General features: G+C 53.0%; 1 protein-coding gene across 2 annotated transcripts in view; it reads right to left on the reverse strand.

The window, feature by feature from the left end:
- The window catches only part of ush (Zinc finger protein ush), a 334,929-nt gene extending 318,170 nt beyond the window's left edge, over positions 1 to 16,759 (reverse strand). Inside the window, exon 1 of one of the 2 annotated variants that reach the window (XM_077648808.1) lies at positions 16,009 to 16,759. Coding sequence is in view for 1 of the 2 variants with exons in the window: in XM_077648807.1 (XP_077504933.1) it covers positions 16,009 to 16,048 (40 nt within the window). In the remaining variant the exon portion in view is untranslated. The remainder of the gene's footprint in view (positions 1 to 16,008) is intronic. The other variant, XM_077648807.1, reaches the window with a different exon arrangement.
- Between the last annotated feature and the right edge of the window lie 697 nt (positions 16,760 to 17,456).

Raw genomic sequence — 17,456 nt, forward strand, 5'->3', positions numbered from 1 at the left:
CTCTCGCGCGTCCTGCTCGCTGCCAAGCCTGGGGTGAGCGTCGCCGCGTGCTGGTACTTCTTGAGCCGCAGGCTGCCGGAAAGCGCCGCACTGTCAACGTGCGCCAGTTCGACCGGAAATGGCACACACGTTCCAGCATGTTACCAACGTTTCTTGCGCCCGGTGTTTTCAGTCCTCGTGCTTAAGGCTTGGGCGACACCGACTCTGAGGAGAAAGTATAGGGTTACGCGGCTTAGAACATTCGCTTTCAAATACATCTCCAGAAACATGGCAGCACATGAGGTGCGGTAGCAAAAAATGGCCGCACCTGCCCGCCAGCGGTGTCTTAGTGGCTACGTCCAAGGACGCAGGGTCACATCCCGTATTTCGGTGGAGGCAAAAACGCCCCTACGCTGCGCGATGCCAGTACACGTTAAGATACCCAGGCGGTCGAAATTAATCCGTAGCCTTCCACTACAGCGTCTGTCACAGTCCAGGTGCCGCTTTGGGACGTTAAACTTAAAATACGATACCAAAAAAGAAACGCCGCACCAGTCTCAACCGCTCGAACTGCACCGCTTTTCAACGTACTAGGCGATCATATTGACCAAGGATCGTCATCCCGATAAAAACTGCTGCCGAGGATTATTCCCAGCGTTTGAAGCGAAAGAAGTTTGACGTTCTGCTTGCCCGCAGCAGGGCACCCGTAATGAGCAGCTGCTGTCCATTAATCCCGGCCACAGATACGCAGTGACGCCATCCGCCCAGGACGGCTAGGCTCGTCCGTGAGGCAGTTATGCGGAGCTACAGAGCGGGGCGGGGACCACCAGCGGGTGCAACGCGGAAGGGCCGCAGCTCCAAGCGGCAATTAGCGAGCGCGCCCGTTGCTGCAAACCACCCTGCATATACGGCCCCAGAATGAGTGCATGGTTAACCGCTCAAGCATCAGGAGGACCCTAACGAACGCAGTGAATCTCACCACAGAACCCGTTTATGCGAATGGTATATTTGCTGTCCGAATGCTTCATACGCTGGACAAGGTTCAGTGCCGCGTGATGACGCTCGAACCATTCATTTCGTCGTATCAAAGCCGGTCGTTAGTTGTGGCGATGGCGAAGGCGGTTCCTGGCCCGCTCAGCAAATATTGCCGGCGTTTTCTGCGTACCTCCACCACTGACGCACGAGTTCCATCGTGTTGCCCTCCGGGACCACACACAAGCCGCTTGGATGTATGCGGCTCTCCAAAGACGTGCTAATTAGTGGAAATTTATAGACGGGTTAGGTGCACGACGGCGCACGAGGCACAACAAAAAGTAAATGGCGAGAGACATAAGCACAGGCGCGTTCACAAGCAAGACAGACGGCGTCCAAACAGAACGAAATAAAAATACTGCAGATGCGCACGTGGAATGCTTGGCACACAACTGCTGCAGAGATGCCTTCCCACCAGTTGCACAAAGAAGCTCCTGTATTCCTTACAGGCCATCTCCTCCTTCTCGATCTCCCTCTTCTTCCAGGCTCACCCGGACAACAAGGATAACCTACCCCCTCCTAGAGTGCCCGCTACACATGGCAAGCGCATACTGCGCACACTTTTAAAGACAGGGGTGGCCTTTGTTACGCAGGTGTGGGCTTGGACCAGGATAGTTGACGCAAAAGCGTTTCCCCAAAGTGCGGACGCAAAATTTGGCGAATACCTGGCGTGCGAGGCCTCGAATGTGTTCACCATGTTCACCGGTTCGACTACGCCCACTCCAGGACGAAAACCTCCGCCATATGCCTCCAATTCACCCTGTCCTGCGCCAGCCGCGGTCACCTTGTCCTCCTCGCAAACTTCCTGATCCCATCCGCCCACCTCGCACATGCCACACCCTCACTGCTCACACTTGCCTCCTCTGGGAATACACTCCGTTGCACTAGAAGGTCGCCTTCTCTCCATATTACATGCCCTGCCCACGTCCGTCACCCGCTTCCCGATTTCAGCTAGCATATCAATAACTCGCACCTCTTCTCTTGATCCACTCTGCTCTCCTGTCGTCTCTAACGTTAGGCCCATAATTTTCCTTTCCACAGCTCGTCGCGCTGTCCTCAATATAAGATGAACCCTTTTCGTCAGCGTCCAGGTTTCTGCTCCTTAGGTGAGCACTGGCAAGATGCAACCGTTGTATGCTTTGCTCCTGAGCGCCACCGGTAAACGGTTATTCATGACCCAAGAGTATCTGCCAAATGCTGTCAAAGAGCACCTGACATGTCGAGCCCCTGTCCTGTGTGGTTCTCTTGTGTATGCGTCTTCTTAGGCTAGTAAAAAAAATTTTCGGCTGTCAAATACACTCCCACCCCATTCTTATTCTCCTATAGCTATTTCACTGTCGTGGTACGGATCTGCGGTCATTGCCTGAAGTAGCTGTATTTCCTTAGCACTTCCAATACCTGGCCGCCTCAGTAGATCGTAAGCTGTTGCTCCCTTCCCAGACTCTTGAACGTTACTGTTTTTTTTCTTCAAATTAATATGCGTATCCACTGTACTCCTTCGCCCATTTAAGCCCTCTGATATTCCTCCCCTGAGTTACTTAGCAGGGCAATGCCACCTAAAAATCGGAGATTAATAACGGGTTCTTCATTAACCTTCATCCCAAGTCCTCTGAAGACCACTTGTGAACACGCGATCAAGAGCGGCAGCTGGAATGCATTAGTGCGCACTAAAACAGCGAACAGCCCTCTTTAGGTGGCTACACTAAGGTGGGGACAACGGTGTCACCGCCAACGCAGTGCGCGTCGCATTCGGTGGTTGGCTGGGAAGCCGTCCGCTTCTTCACCGCGGTACCAATACAAGCAAGAAGACGGGCTGAAAGTCTCGGATCAGTGCACGCAGCGGCCCACGCGCGCGGGCGACAAGGCATTTTCTGTTAGTGACCCTCGCACTAGCGTGCACCCACCAAGTAAAGCCGGCAAAGAACCGCAGACAACGAGGCCAGCTTGTTCACGGTTCACAGCCGCACAAATCTCGGCTGCCATCTGTTTTCAGCTCCACTGGAGACGGAGACAATGCCCCGGAGGGCTGACGAAGCTCCTACAGGCAACGCGGAGGGCGTGCGGTGTTGCCTCCTACGTTGCGGTTGGCCCTTTCGCCGTACCGTGCGCCTTTCTCTGTTCATCCTAGCCTCTTAAGTCAGGCGCAAAGACAAGTTGCGACAGTCACTAGTCCGATACTGACCTCGGCGTTTTTCACTGAGGTGAACTTCCCGCTTTCGTCGACTCACCCTTCCTGTGACGCTGGTACAACCGGCGCACTTCTTCCGTTTAGTAGCGGAGATAACGCTCCTAGCCTCAGATCAGGTTTCCCCAACGCATGTGATAGAGGCGAGCCGCGAGCCTGGGCCATGTGAGCTACGCGTGTCCAAGATGCAATCTCCTCTGGGGCATTTGCGGTCGAGCTAATGTCGAGTACAAGTTAAGTCTGCAGTGAAGATCCGTCCACATTCGGAACCACCGAACAGAATTCCTCCGCGAAAAAAAGTAGACCGTTAAAGCTTTTATTGTTACCTAAGCAAGAAGGTATACGCTAGGTGGAAAACAGCGCAGATAAACATGAACGGAACGGAAGGAAAGAAAAACGAACACGCGCTGTCCATGTTTCCTTGCGCTGTTTTCCCCCTATTAAATAAATGATAAGCACTAGCTAGACCAACAAAAAGCTTTACTACAACAAGGTACTCAACAGACAAAAATATAAATTGAAGAATTTTGATACCTGCGGCTTGTTTGATACAGTCAAACATAAAAAAAGTTGATTTTGTTTGCTGTTGCGATTGGTCAGCGGAGTAATACAGGACGTCTCGGACATTTTAAGTCGTGCCCCACTGTAGTGCTGTTGCTTCTTCAAGCTGGGGGCGGGCAAAAGGTCCAGAATACATTTTTTTCTTTTGCAGACATCAAAATGCAACATAGCCAGATCATGCATGTGTCACGCTCGGCCGTCTTCAAGCCACAAGTGCTGAAAGAAACAGATCACTAGCGACATGTCGACATTCCAATAAGATCCGAGGACATAGACCTGGCCGGTTTCCATCTGCGGCAGAAGTAACGAGAAATAACTATGATCATACAAGGACTCAGCCTATCCAATCCTTGGAGAGGAATTTATAGAAACTACAGAGATAACTCCAGCGCCGCCTTTCGTAGTACATGCATTATGATTATGCGGACAGGGCTACTAAGTATCCCAGTACAACTCCTGCTGGTTCCCTGCTTTTTTTTTTTGGTGAGAGAGATTAACGCGCCACTTACTTCGTGTCACAATACTCACTGAGAGCGAACCGTATTTTTTGTGCCGTTTTCAAGTTGGAGCAAAAAATTTAGACGCGCCCTTCCACCAGCCACTACTGGCGATGAGGTATCATCAGTCGCGTTAAAGTTACAGGTGTATCAAGCTCAATCTCGTGGCCGCTTAGCGAAAGCGGCTGCCTCTTTTAGCGTCTCTAAGGCGGCGCGGGTGATGGCCACTGCATCGCGAGGAATAATTCAAATGTAAACATCATGGTGTGGTAAACAAGTAAACGTTAGAAACAGAGCTCAAATCATGGTGCAAGCTGCAAAGTTATTCGTCGTGTTGTGAAGAGTGGAAGACGGGTGGCAGCAATCAGCTGCAATGCCACAGGTTGGTGCAAACATGGTCGCTTCGCTCGAGCACCAGACAGGAGGGGGACGCTTTGTTTGGTATTCGTCTTCCGAGCAGCGAAGCCTCGATTCCCTTCGAAGTTCATAGAAGCATTAAGGCACGCAATGGATGGGCGGCGGTACAGCCTCCCCTAAATCAGTCCCTGTACTGCACCTGAGGCTTGCCCGTTTATTGCACTCAAAATATTCTCGACGGAAATACTGAAGGGGCTCACTTGCGCCACGCTCGTGCACGACCACTTTCCGAGGTGAGATTAACACAGCTAATGGCACGTCTTTGTTGGTAAGACCATTCGGCGCAGACGTATCCATCACCCAATCACTGCAGCCGAGGAGTGGCCGCCAAGGCAGTAACACATAGAGAATCATAAAAAGAGCCCACAAACAGTATTGTGAGGATATATATACGTAGCACGGCGGACGTAGCACGTCCTGTATTAACGCCAGTGTGACGACGTGCTACAGGACGTGCTACGTCCGCCGCTATGGACGAGGGTGGCGCTGGTGAACACTCTCAGGGTTCGCTTACGCCCAATAAACATGAATACCCACGACAGCAGCAGATTGGATTGCCGTCACCGTAGCTCAGTTGGTAAGAGCACCGGACGCGATATTCGGAGGTCGTGGGTTCGGAGCCCACTGGCGGCATGGTTGGTTTTTCTGCTGCTGTACAAGTAATTTTCTTTAAGCGACAGATTAATCGAAGTATTAATCTCCCATTGATTGGGACTACAAATTAAAAAAAATAGAAACATTCCCCTATGCACCTTGGTTTCGGTGACTGTTGGCTTCATATATATATATATATATATATATATATATATATTTGCTGATTGCCCGCCTGCTGTATACAATCTCATATGACACGATCAGTGCTGTCAATGCATAAATAAAAGGGCCAATGGCCTTTTCTTTAATTTTGAATGCCCAAATGGGGCCCCACTGTAAAAACCGGCGAACGTGCCGCCCTTCCGCAGCGCGCGCACCCACGCGCGCTAACTTTGGCGAAGGAGGCCCGCGCGCCGAGAGAAATGACTGCGGGGTCAGAGAGGCATGCGGCGACGAACAGCGGTGCACGCCCGCGACACAGCCGACGCCCCGGCTGCTGGCGCAGGCGGCCATAAAACGCAAATCGGCACTGCAGCAGGCGCGGGGAAGGAAAGAAAAAAAACTCGTCGTCGGCCGGGCGCCGGTAGACCACTTAAAGGCGCCCCTGCGAAGCGTGGGCACGGGGAAGAGGAGGATTCGAAGCCCCGTGGCGCAAGACTTATCAGCCCGGCCCGGCCGTATCGAGAGGCCCCGATAGCGAGCAAGCTCCCGCGCAGGGCGCGCACACAAAACACACGCATAGCATTCGGCTCAGATTCCGCGCAGACACGCAGGCACTTGCGCGCCGCCAGGAACGTCGTCTGCCTGCTCGCGCAAGATGGCCGATAAATGCCCGCAGCGAGCACTGCGCCGCCTGCGTATCGCCCGTTTAAGTCATATCAATACACGCCCCGCGAAGAGCACGAACTCGCCGCGGCGGACAAGAGCAAAAAGTCACCCGCCAAAAGAGCGCGAAACAAAACACAACAATGCGCGTATCTACGCAGAGGGGACTGGAAGCGTCGGGGCAAAGAGAAGCAGCAGCAGCAGCAGCAGCAGGAGAAAGAGGCATCCGTAATCGTCCACGCCGCGAAGCTAGGTGAAGAACTCGCTATCGCCGTTGCATATCTGTCTCCTCTGTGCTCCCACTATCGGAGACCAGTGGAGCCGCTCCCAGGAAGGTATCTCCGGCAAGGCCTGCAAAACACGTCCATCAGTGATAGGCTAAGGGCAAAAGACGCGTCAAGGTTTCCGAAGCGCTCCTCTGGCTCTTTTTCTTTCCGCGCTTGGCATCTTACTCGCGGGGAGCCGCACGTCCAGTCTAGACACGTCATATCGGCGTAGCAAATGGCTGTCTCGGGACGCCCTGAAAAATGAGCCATCGCAGGGCCATGCCTCGCCCAAGCGGCGCCGATGCGTCGGGAGCACCGCCGGCCTCTGCGGTCGCGGGGCGCATATTAAAGACGCCGCGCGGTAACCAACGCCAATGTAGAGGGCGCGTCTTTCCGGACCGCTGGGCCGCGAGGGTTCATTTGGCGCAACGCGGATCATCTCGCGGCCGCCGAGCGCAGATTAAACCGCCAAACTGTAGCGAAACGCCTTGTCCTCACGATGCGGCAGTGCGAATAACGCCGCCATCTTGGAACGATCTCGAAGGATCAGACGAGCCCGCTCGAGACCATGGTCCCCGCGCTGAGTCCTGCGTTCACACTGCAGCTGCGGGTATGCATACCAGAAGAAGCAGGTATGCTCGGGTCGGGTTCTTCTATCGTCTAAAGCTGTACGTTCTTTGTCAAAAGTATGCAGCCCAAGGGGTCTGCTTCTGAGCCCTGCAGCGTGGCTCCTCTTGCATACTCAGGGACCCTAATGTCAGGAAGGCGGGAGGAACTTAAGTCCTCAACCCTCCCAAGCTTAGGTCTGTCAAATGTGCTAAAGAGCCCCGCCACACGGCTTGAGTGCAAACCCCTTGGGCTGTATATGCTTGACAAACGCTACACGTTCTTTCTGGCGACAGAAAAAAAACAAAAACACGTAAGCCCAGGCCTGCAGGCTTTTCCACGGGCACCGTATCGCCGACCGCTGAAACAGCATATATCGTGCGGCTTATCCACGAACTGTAATTACCTTTACCACGGCAAGTAAAAAATATATAGGGGGCACGCACCAACGTCACGGTGGCGGCCATCTTGTGGTGCATGTAGCACCGCGAAAAGGCCACAAGCATATCTATTCGGCTTACCGCCGCCTGCCCTGGTTAGCACTGCTAAAGCTGAGAGCTGTACCATAATATGGTGCCCGTGACGTAACAAATCTTCAGCACTCATTTACTGATTACTCAATAACTATGTGTGAGAAGCACAGTTCTTTCCTGCTTTCAAACCAGTTTTCTCCTCTTGACGTTTAATGTCCAAAAGTCATTCTATGATTTAGGACAGAAATAAGAAAATTCGGGATTTTTTTTTTTTTTTTGCAAAAAGCTTGTTCGTTCCCATATTGCTCATGGCTGTGCATTTCTAATGTCTTCAAACTGCAGTAAATCTCCGATCTTGAAATGCACGTGGGATGTGGCGTTTCAGTTAGTTATTTTTATACTCCTAAACCTCCCTCTATCGTGTGCTCTCGTCAATGGCAATGATACGCTGCTGCCGCTGCTGCTGCCGCCGCCGCGCTACCTGAAATCCGCCGGCCTTTGAGCAGCTGCATCCTCCAGCGTATGCGGCGCTTAGCCTGTGATTCTTTCCTCACCCTGGTTCCAATCGTTTAGCACACCCCCTTTCCTACCGTGCAGGGTATCCAGTCGAGCGCAAGGCTCTCTAACATCCGGCATTTAATTTCCTCACCCGTGCGCAATGCAGTGTACGAACCAGGGAGACACGAACGCGCTAAAAGACCAACTAGACTTGCCTGGCTCCGCAAAGTGAGTGACAACGCACCACCTACTGAAGCTGCTGCTGTTCTATTCAGTGCTGCGCAGCGCGCCCTTCGCATCTGGGGGCCGCATATTCCACAATGACCCCCCCCCCCTTTTTTTTTCGGCTCAAGAGCGCGCGCTTCGTGATCGGCAGGCACATGCGCTGGCCAGTCGGTAAACGCAGTGTGAAAGGCGTCGACCAATCGCAACCGAACTTAAAGGGAAGTTGAGTGAATCGCCCTAGACGAGAAGTGCGACGCGTCGCTGACCGTCGGCGAGGGCTACATGTTTCGCGCGTGATTTTTTCTCTCTATTTTTGCTTTCTCTCACCGTACACCGGACGAATGAACGCAGCAGCGATATACGCAGTCGTTGAACCTGTCAGCTGCGCGGCGAAGCAGCTGCATTCCCGTCACGTTTCTCCACACTTGCGTCTTCCGCGGCGCACTCTGCGCAAGCGTATACGTCGTCGCCCCCACTTTTACACTATACGCTGCGCAGCCGGATGACGTGGTGTGATCGCGAAACAGCCATGACGTGGGCGCGTAGCCAGCAGTTCGCCCGTCACCGGAGTTCGCGGGCGCAAGCCGATGGCCTGTGGCACGCTTGTGTGTCTAGCGAGAGGTGAAGGATTTACGGTAAGGGGTGCGGCGCCGAAAATGCGACTTCCGGGCGCACATGTTTCGTAGCCTCAGCAACAAACAAACACATCCACGTCTGAGCGTGCAGGCGTTGGTTGCACCGATGGTAGTATATGCACAAGCTCTCACCGTTTACGAACGATGCCGTAGACAACCGCGGCGCGGCACCGCTCGAGCTGCTGCCGCGACCCACTTCAATTCGAACAGCGAGTGCCTCCCGCATCCCGCTGGGGCGTCCGCCCTGAGCCTCTCCTCAAAAAAGAAAAAAAAAAGAGCAATTCAAAGCTCTCTGCGGCAAGAAGCTGCAGAGAGGCATTAACAGCCTGCCGTCACACCCCTTGTCTGGAAAGCGGACTGCGCTGAATTTCGCCGCGAATGTATTTCTACGACTCTGCAACCAGCCTCGAGACGACGTTCTTGCGCGCTTTGCCTACAGCGTTTCGAAATACACTACAGGCTCGCGTGCGCTTATCGCGTTCTTTTTATTCTTCTTTTCATGCGCGCTCAGCTGCTCTTTGTTCTTCGTCTCATCTCGGCACGCCCCTGAATCAGTGCAACGCCCTTTGGGTAACAACAGGTTATCTAGGACCACAAATATATGTCTACCATATAACGCACGTCGGCACGCACGCCAGCTATATGCCTTGGTGTGTGTGTGAGGTCAACTCGAGCATCGTAACGCTCTAGCTGCTCTTCCGTAGAACCGAAGGATTGGTCGCGCAGTAGCTACTGAAGTAAACTGTAATTAGTTTACAAGAGAACGTGAACGCTTGAGTACACACCGACTCACAAAAAACAAGTAAGTAGTTGCGAAGGGCGCTCAAGCCTAACTGCGAGCGAAGCTTCTAACGACCCGGATGCGCTTCCTGTGCTGTATAGGCGACTTGGTGACACAGGGTAACCGTGCAGCTCAAGAAGTTGGCCAGAAAACCCTTGAAGCTGCGTGGCTTCGGAATTCTGATTCAGCACAGAGCATTCGTTCCGGAACCCAAACTTGCAAGCGGCACAGTCACAGCCAAAGTGGACACTGCGCGTCACTGACGCAGGTCATGCGCGAAAGTCGGTGTGCGAAAGTCGGGAGGACGCTCGCGTTCGGAACGACAAAAATGGTGTCACTAATATGGCAGAGCTTACACGCACGCGATGAAAATTGTTTGCTTAACTCGCATGTCAGAAAAGACAACTTCGCAGGCAAGCAAATTCTCTCTAACCTCATCCGCTCTTCAGGAACGGTTACCATAACCACCTGCTGCTAAGGCCGCAACATCCAAGCCCGTCGCATTATACGTTTTAGGAAAGCCAGGTTTGGAGAACTTTATAGTTGGCGGGACTGACCCAGCTGGTTCGGGCTACTTTTTTTTTTTTTCAGGAACGTGTCCGCTCAGTAGCGACCTGACGAAAGCTGCTGTGCACTGCTGTGCAAGAGGTGCAGCCAGGGATCTCCGGTGTAGCAGGTAAAGATTAGATCAGAGTTAAAGTAGGCTAACCACCCCAGTACGTGACACTCTGCCCTTGTCGACAGTCTCTGTCGATGCAGCAGGAAGTCGAAAACTTGGCCCTCGCGTGTCTCTTTACCCGGGGATCGCACACGGGAAAGTATGCCTTGCTTTGGCAGCACTGCACGGGATTCGCACCTACGTATGCGTCTGCGCAGGCGTTCCCTCTGAACCACGCCCCGTGCAACAGTCGATCTATCAGACGGGTGAGGACGAATGAAATCCGTGCGGGACGTGCATCTCGGCTGGCTCTTCCCGTGCGAATGTTAGAGAGGGGCGAGAGCAGGACGTTACACTTGCGCTACACCTGAGTCGCATATACAGCTGCGCCAACTGCGACTTCAGGACAAACAGGCGGAGAAGCCGCAGGTGGTTTCTCCGCACGCGGCCCAACAGACTATAAAGAGACTCTAGCTGCCCTAATCTACCAATACTGGCAGCCTGGTGCGCAGTCGGACTGCCGAACTAATTTTGCCCATAGCCCGGGATATTTTGCTCTTCACTCAAGGTTCGCGACGCGTGGTGATCGGTAGTGAAAATAATGCACGGATTAACACCAACGCTGCCAAAATGACTGTCACTTTCGGCGAGACAGTAAGGCCAGGGTTCCTCTTTATTTCACTTTTTTTTTTACTTACGCATGGTATTGTTGAATGCTCTGCTGCAAAGCGTGGTGTATTGTATTGTATATATAACTGTGCTATGCTTCTGTCTGTTTTGCCTAGAAATATGTCAGCTCACGTTCGTTTTATAGCGCTAGCTGTTAGTGTGACATTGAGCTGAACCTATAGTCCGACGAAAGTGAAGCCGCGCGTATTCATGACGTCAGTCAATTTCAGTGGTAGCTACATGTGCGCTTAACCGCCTCATTCCTCAGTGACGACATAAGGAGGCGGGGTTAAGCCACCAGCTGGCGCTGAAATTCGCAGCATCTTTGATGGTCGCCAGGTAACTTTTTTCTGCCTCTGCCACCAGGAATAGAAGACAGCACCGTCAGGTATCGGTGGCTCCTGATATTTTTCATGCCAATAAGAAAAATGAAATGACTCCAGCTCTAAATTGCTGTGTGAGCGTATATGCGTTCGTTTCTATAGTAAAAATGCACCAACTAGGCTTGTGTACAGCGTCGTTGCAAAACTAGCAACACTGCAAAAATACATTTTGGTTTATCATATGCACAAACCGCAAGAACTGGGGTACAAGTGTTGCGACACGAGAGGCACCACCAACAACGCTGCTCAAGTTTCCAATCATTGTACTGAGCTTATTCAGCGGTAGCATGCGATATATGTGGATGTAGTGAGCACATTTAGAATAACCACGTCGTCCCAGGCCCGAAAGCAAAGACGCTGTGCTACACCCCAAAAGTAACAAAACGCCTGTAACCACTGCATACTTTTTTTGTTTAGTTGGCTATTAGCCTAGTAAAAAAAGTTTATCCCGTTGATTTCGTTGAGACGCTTTTTCACGAAGAGCCGTGGGGATGTAGTGACGCGTATAACACGTACGGGTAAGCAGCACGAGGAATACATCAACAATAGTTCTTTTGATTTACGCAGTTAGCTCAAAACAAAAATGGGCACGAGCTATGTGAGATACCTGTGCATTTTGCTCGCCCCCATTACGAATCCAGTGCCATTCACAGAAGACAGGCGTTCTCTGCTTGTAAGTTTTCCCCGCTACCGAGCTCTAACGAGTGAGATAGCATGTGTACGTGCCGTGAATGTACACAAGCAATCTGCCCGAAGTCCTAATATGCCTCGATGAACAAAAATATGGAAAGCCTGGTCAGTAAAGAAAAACGCTATCTGTGCCAAACGGTCTTTATGTGACAGTTTAACTATCGCGTATTATTTATGATACTTTCTTTTTCACCTTTTCTGTACACATATCAAGAACGTGCGCAGATTACGATAGCAACGCTGGAACAACAAATTAGACGTCAGGTCCGTTCTCACGCGCAAAAGCGTTTGTCGTAAACCTGTTTTGATTTGCACTCCGTGTATCAAAGTCTATAATGTTCGCCGTGTTTACCAGAACAATTATTTGGCTTTGTGCAGCGGGGGTCTCTATCCGATAGATTCTTAGAGTTCACTCGCCGAAACGCGTGCTCATTACGCTGTACTGCGGAACGGCACAACAGTACACGGCAGTGCGTGCGTATACGGCTGGGCGTAGTACGTGTTTCCAGCGCGACTTGCGCGGTTTCCACTCCTTTCTACGGGCAGGCCATTCCGCGTGTCAGCAGCACAAATGGTTCTTTGTGAAGCAACACACACGTGCGCTTTATGCGCTGCCGAGAAAATAATAATAATAATAATAATAATAATAATAATAATAATAATAATAATAATAATAATAATAATAATAATTGGTTTTGGGGGAAAGGAAATGGCGCAGTATCTGTCTCATATATCGTTGGACACCTGAACCGCGCCGTATGGGAAGGCATAAGGGAGGGAGTGAAAGAAGAAAGGAAGAAATAGGTGCCGTAGTGGAAGGCTCCGGAATAATTTCGACCACCTGGGGATCTTTAACGTGCACTGACATCGCACAGCACACGGGCGCCTTAGCGTTTTTCCTCCATAAAAACGCAGCCGCCGCGGTCGGGTTCGAGCCCGGGAACTCCGGATTAGTAGTCGAGCGCCCTAACCACTGAGCCACCGCGGCGGGACGAGAAAAACTGCAGAAGCGGTTCTCGGTTCTTTTCTTCGGCGAACCTCGGCAATACCGTGTCTAAGAGTGCGTTCGAAGGCTGCAACATGGCGAGTTCATACCGAACAGTGGACACAGCTATCCCAAGTGTCGCAAACAGGGTGACCCATTAGAATTCTAATGACGCCTGTTCTACGCCGCTCCCACCTCTCTCGTGTGCTGCGTTAACTTCACTCGCGATGTAACAACCCAGAGCAAGTAATAAAAAAAAAAAACGTGTCTGGATAGGCCGCTTCTACGAGTGCTCTGCTTTCTCAATCAGGACTTTCTGTTACACAGACGGGAAAACCGGAGACTCTCGAGAAGTTTTAAACTCGCCTCGGCAGCTCGGACAATGGTCGGGGAAACTTTCAGGAAGGCCTTCCGAGAACGGAAAGAATGAATCATGAAAGCAGCACTGCGAGTCGGAGTGAGGTCTGCCGACGGCGCAGCGCGAGCAGACATGACTTCGTTGAGTACAGTGGCGAAGGACCGACTCGACTTGCCGTGTGCAAGCTATATATAACCGTCAGTGAGCGTGGAAAACGTGCGACTCGCCCTCGAGCGTTACAGCAGCAGGACGTGAAGAAGGCAGGCCGCCAACGAGAGGGGAAGACCAACCGCAGAGACGAGGCGACTAGCGACCCCGCAGTGAAAACCAGTCTCGACAAAATACTCAAGTGGCAGGTTCCTCCGAATCGGCGCGGGTTTATATAAGGAAGTCACGGACTTGAACCTATCAGTCAGCGGGGTTGTTTAAAACGGTGAGGGAAAAAAAAAGGAAACGCAGAAACTTTGGATAATCAACAGGCTTCAGTTCAACTGGCTCCAGATTTCCTCCCGACGCTCCTTTCAAACAGTGCGCGGTGTCGTGACCACAAAAAGTACGTGCCTAACGCCTTACGAAGCACCAGATTTCTGCTCACACGACTGTCGACGGCAGTCATTTTCATGCAGGCGTAAAGCAACATTTTGAAAGCCACGGAGAACTTCTGGTGGTAGCCTTTTAGAAATTCTTCTTGAGCTGCCGACGCGGCCTGTCACTACATTCTGCAAAGGCCCTACAGCTTCCTCTGGGCCACCGAGCGAAAGCGGCAGACACTACCTCGGCGCTCCCCTACGGTGAATGCATCACGGCATGGCGCGGCTTATATGCGAATGAGAAAGCAGTAAGGTCGTTATTATCGCCACGCCAACAACAAAAGGATGAAGAGAAAGAAAAGAGAAAGCGAAAACTAATCGCTCTCCCAGGATCGAGTAATAATAATTATTCCGGAGCGAATCTGAGCGGCAGCAGCCCTCGTTTATGGACTGTCGCGCCAAGCGGAAGCAGTGCCAAGCGAGTCAAGTGCCAACCAGTTTGCTCGCACGGGGCTCAGTTGCTGCTCGGCTGGGGCGAGCTGCAAAGCGAGCGGAGTGCCAGCGTGCGGACCACGCATGCATCGGTCGCTGTCGAGCAGTGCACAAACAAGTGGACACACACAAAAACAAACAAACAAGTAGGGCCGGCTGACCTCCGACCGCGCCGTTTCCTCACCCACAGCGTACGCCGCGTTCAGTCGGCGCAATTCAGAGCTGCAGGGAAAGCAGAGCGAGCGGCGACTTGCGACAACAGCCTCGAGCCCCTACGCTGCCCGCGCTACGCGCATTTCGCTTGTTGGGCTGCGTAAGTTGCAACCTTAGCGCTCTCGTGCGTTCCCCGCGTAGCCGCCAAGGCGGTGCGCTCCTCGCAAACGCTTTTCTGGAGAGCGTGTCAGATTTGTTCGGCATTCGCGCACTCTGATGCGCCCTGTCTTTATTTCCTGCAGAGTCGTTTATTGCGCTGCCGTTTCGCCACTTCCACAATGTGAATGGGATCCACGTAGATATTCGGTGTATAGGTTCCTGCTTCTGCGCGTATCTGAGACCAGACGTAATTTTGAGAAAAAGCGTCTGACAGCACTTCGCCCTACCTGCAAAAAAAGAACAGACCTCATCGTCAAGCGCCTCAACGTACTGCACATAGGCAACGCCCAGCAGTGACCAAAGATTGTCGCTGCGAGAAAAAAAAAAGTTGACTCCGTTCCCTGCAGACTAATCTCCAGGTATTCAATGTTCTTGAAATTAGGGCCTTAGTGGAGAAAGGGAAAAATAGAATGGCGTCTGGTATGTGTCTCCTGCAACCTGCTCTCGACGCAATAAATGTTTTACAATCAATCGAACGAATGTTGTATGAACAACACTAAACGACTGCAACACCGGCCGCACCACGACTGGTGTCGCGGTGCCTTCCGAAAGTAAGCACAAAGCGACAACGGGCCAATGTTTTATTGTAGACACCACCCGTGAAGCTCTTCACTACACAGCGTACATTCCAAGCGCTCACATCAAATGCATCTGACCCACGGTCACCATAGGCAAGAGAGTGCGGCATGCGGATAAAACTGCATGCATGCACTGTGCGAAGAAGCTTTCTCAGCGAGAGAAAACTTCTCGGGCTTCAAGGACGTACGAGTTGATGACGAAACGCGAAACACACAATGACAAAGAAATCTGCGAGGTGAAAAGCCAAAGGAGAGATGCACGTAACCTGGTCGGTATACCGCGACCCCACTTTCCGCCGTTTCATGCACACAACGGAGTGTGTAACAGCAGTGGCAATGCTCAAAGCCCGACAAACCACGCGCGTGGCTGCGCATCATTCAGATCGCCCCTCAAAGGAAAGAACAGCGACTGGCGGGCATCGGTGTTCCTTCCCCGACGGGTGTCACGCGACGTGCATGCCCATCAAGGCAAGCTACGGGCCCGGTGCAGCGTACTGCGGCGATTCGTGCTGCGCTGCATCGGCAGTAGACACGTGTCTACCTGACCACGAGCATTCCTGTCGTCCCGCTCCAGAACACCTCTCCGTTAGCGAAATAAGGCAAAATCGTGCATAAACTAAGCAAACAAACCAACGGTGCGAACAGCTTGACACAAAGAATAAAAGCCCACGAGTCGACGCAGGGTTGCGGAGCGAGACTTGGCAGCGTGGGGCACTCACTTTTCAGTGGCTTGGGGTTGGATTGCTTCCGCCGTGACATTGAAGCTGTGCGTGCGGGCGTTCAGAAACGCTGACTCGTCAGCGGACCGAAGAAACGCACCAAAGAAAAGAGCAGACTGCTTCGTCGTCTTCGTCTAACATCGTCAGACGGCACCCGTCTGTCACAGAATGCACACGCGTCACCCGGCACAACACGTACCGCGCATTCACCCGGCTAAGCACCTGTCACACGCGATCACTGGTCACCAGCACACGCGGCGGCGAATGCCAGTCGGGAAAGCACACCACGAAGGTCAGGAACTGAATGGCGGGCACGTGGCTGGGGCCCAGCGGTCAGGCGTGCTCGCAGCGTCGTAGCTGGCCTGATGATCGGCCCCTGGAAAGACTACCCATGGTCTTTCCGGCGCTCGAGCTCCGCTGCTCACTGTCCTCGGAAGAGCGGTCACATGTCGTCCGGGACGCCGCGACCGTATTTGCGCGCGCGAGAGAGCTGAGAGCGCCACTGGCTGCGGCGAAACTGTCACGTGTAGGCGGCACCACGCGCTCCAGGGAGCCCGGCGCGCGCGGCGGCGCTGGAGCGCTCACTGGCGTCGCGAGACTTCGAACGTCCCAAGAAAGCAGGCGGCTGCCGACTCGCAGGCCGCACACACGAGCTGTAAGGTACGAGCTGTCCGGGGCACGGCGCACTCCGCACGTCCGGCGCCAAACGCCCGACTGCCGCCGGTGACCTGCGATGTACGCGACAGCCGCGGCAAGGAGGACGCAGACGGGAGGAGAGCAGCGCGGCGGAGGAGGGGATGCAGGGGGCGGGTTCGACAGCGCGCTCCTCGTTCGGTGCCTCTGCGCACGCGTCACGCGCAACAATAGCCGACGCCGAGCGCGCCAAACTGGCTCAAACGCACGCGCAAATAGGAGCGCCAACGCCAGCGCGCGAGAGTGCGCGCGCGCCCTTCGTTTGGTGGGAAAAACCGGAAATGAGCGAAAACCGAAAGCTAAAGGGCAGCCTCCGAGGAAAATGATCGGCAGCGCGCGCAGAGGACGCCTTCGGTCGGCGGCGGTCGTAACTGCGAGAGTGGGCCACCTAGGGCCTCGACGCAGCGGCTCGCCTTCTCCGCCACGCCACGCTTGTGCATCGGCCGCGCGCCGGTGGCTGTGGCTGAGAGGCTTCTTCGGTGTTGACGTTCGGCGCATGTGAGGACCTGAACGCCTTCCATTATTCCAAACTCAATCATTCGCATGGGAAATGAGCTGTTAACCTTCGTTATAATGCCAAACGGGTTCAGTGAATCACACAATGAAGGGGTAGCCGGCACTAGCTGTTTATAGTGTTCATCTCAGTAAAACGGATATACTGCAATACGATTCCTCGCTCTCGTAGTGCATCCATTGGAGAACAGCTAGGATAGCTGCGCCTTGTCCACTGTAGAGGCAGCGGGCTATCAGAAATT

The sequence above is a fragment of the Amblyomma americanum genome, chromosome 1 (genome assembly GCF_052857255.1).
Source record: "Amblyomma americanum isolate KBUSLIRL-KWMA chromosome 1, ASM5285725v1, whole genome shotgun sequence".
Classification (NCBI taxonomy): Eukaryota; Metazoa; Arthropoda; class Arachnida; order Ixodida; family Ixodidae; genus Amblyomma; species Amblyomma americanum.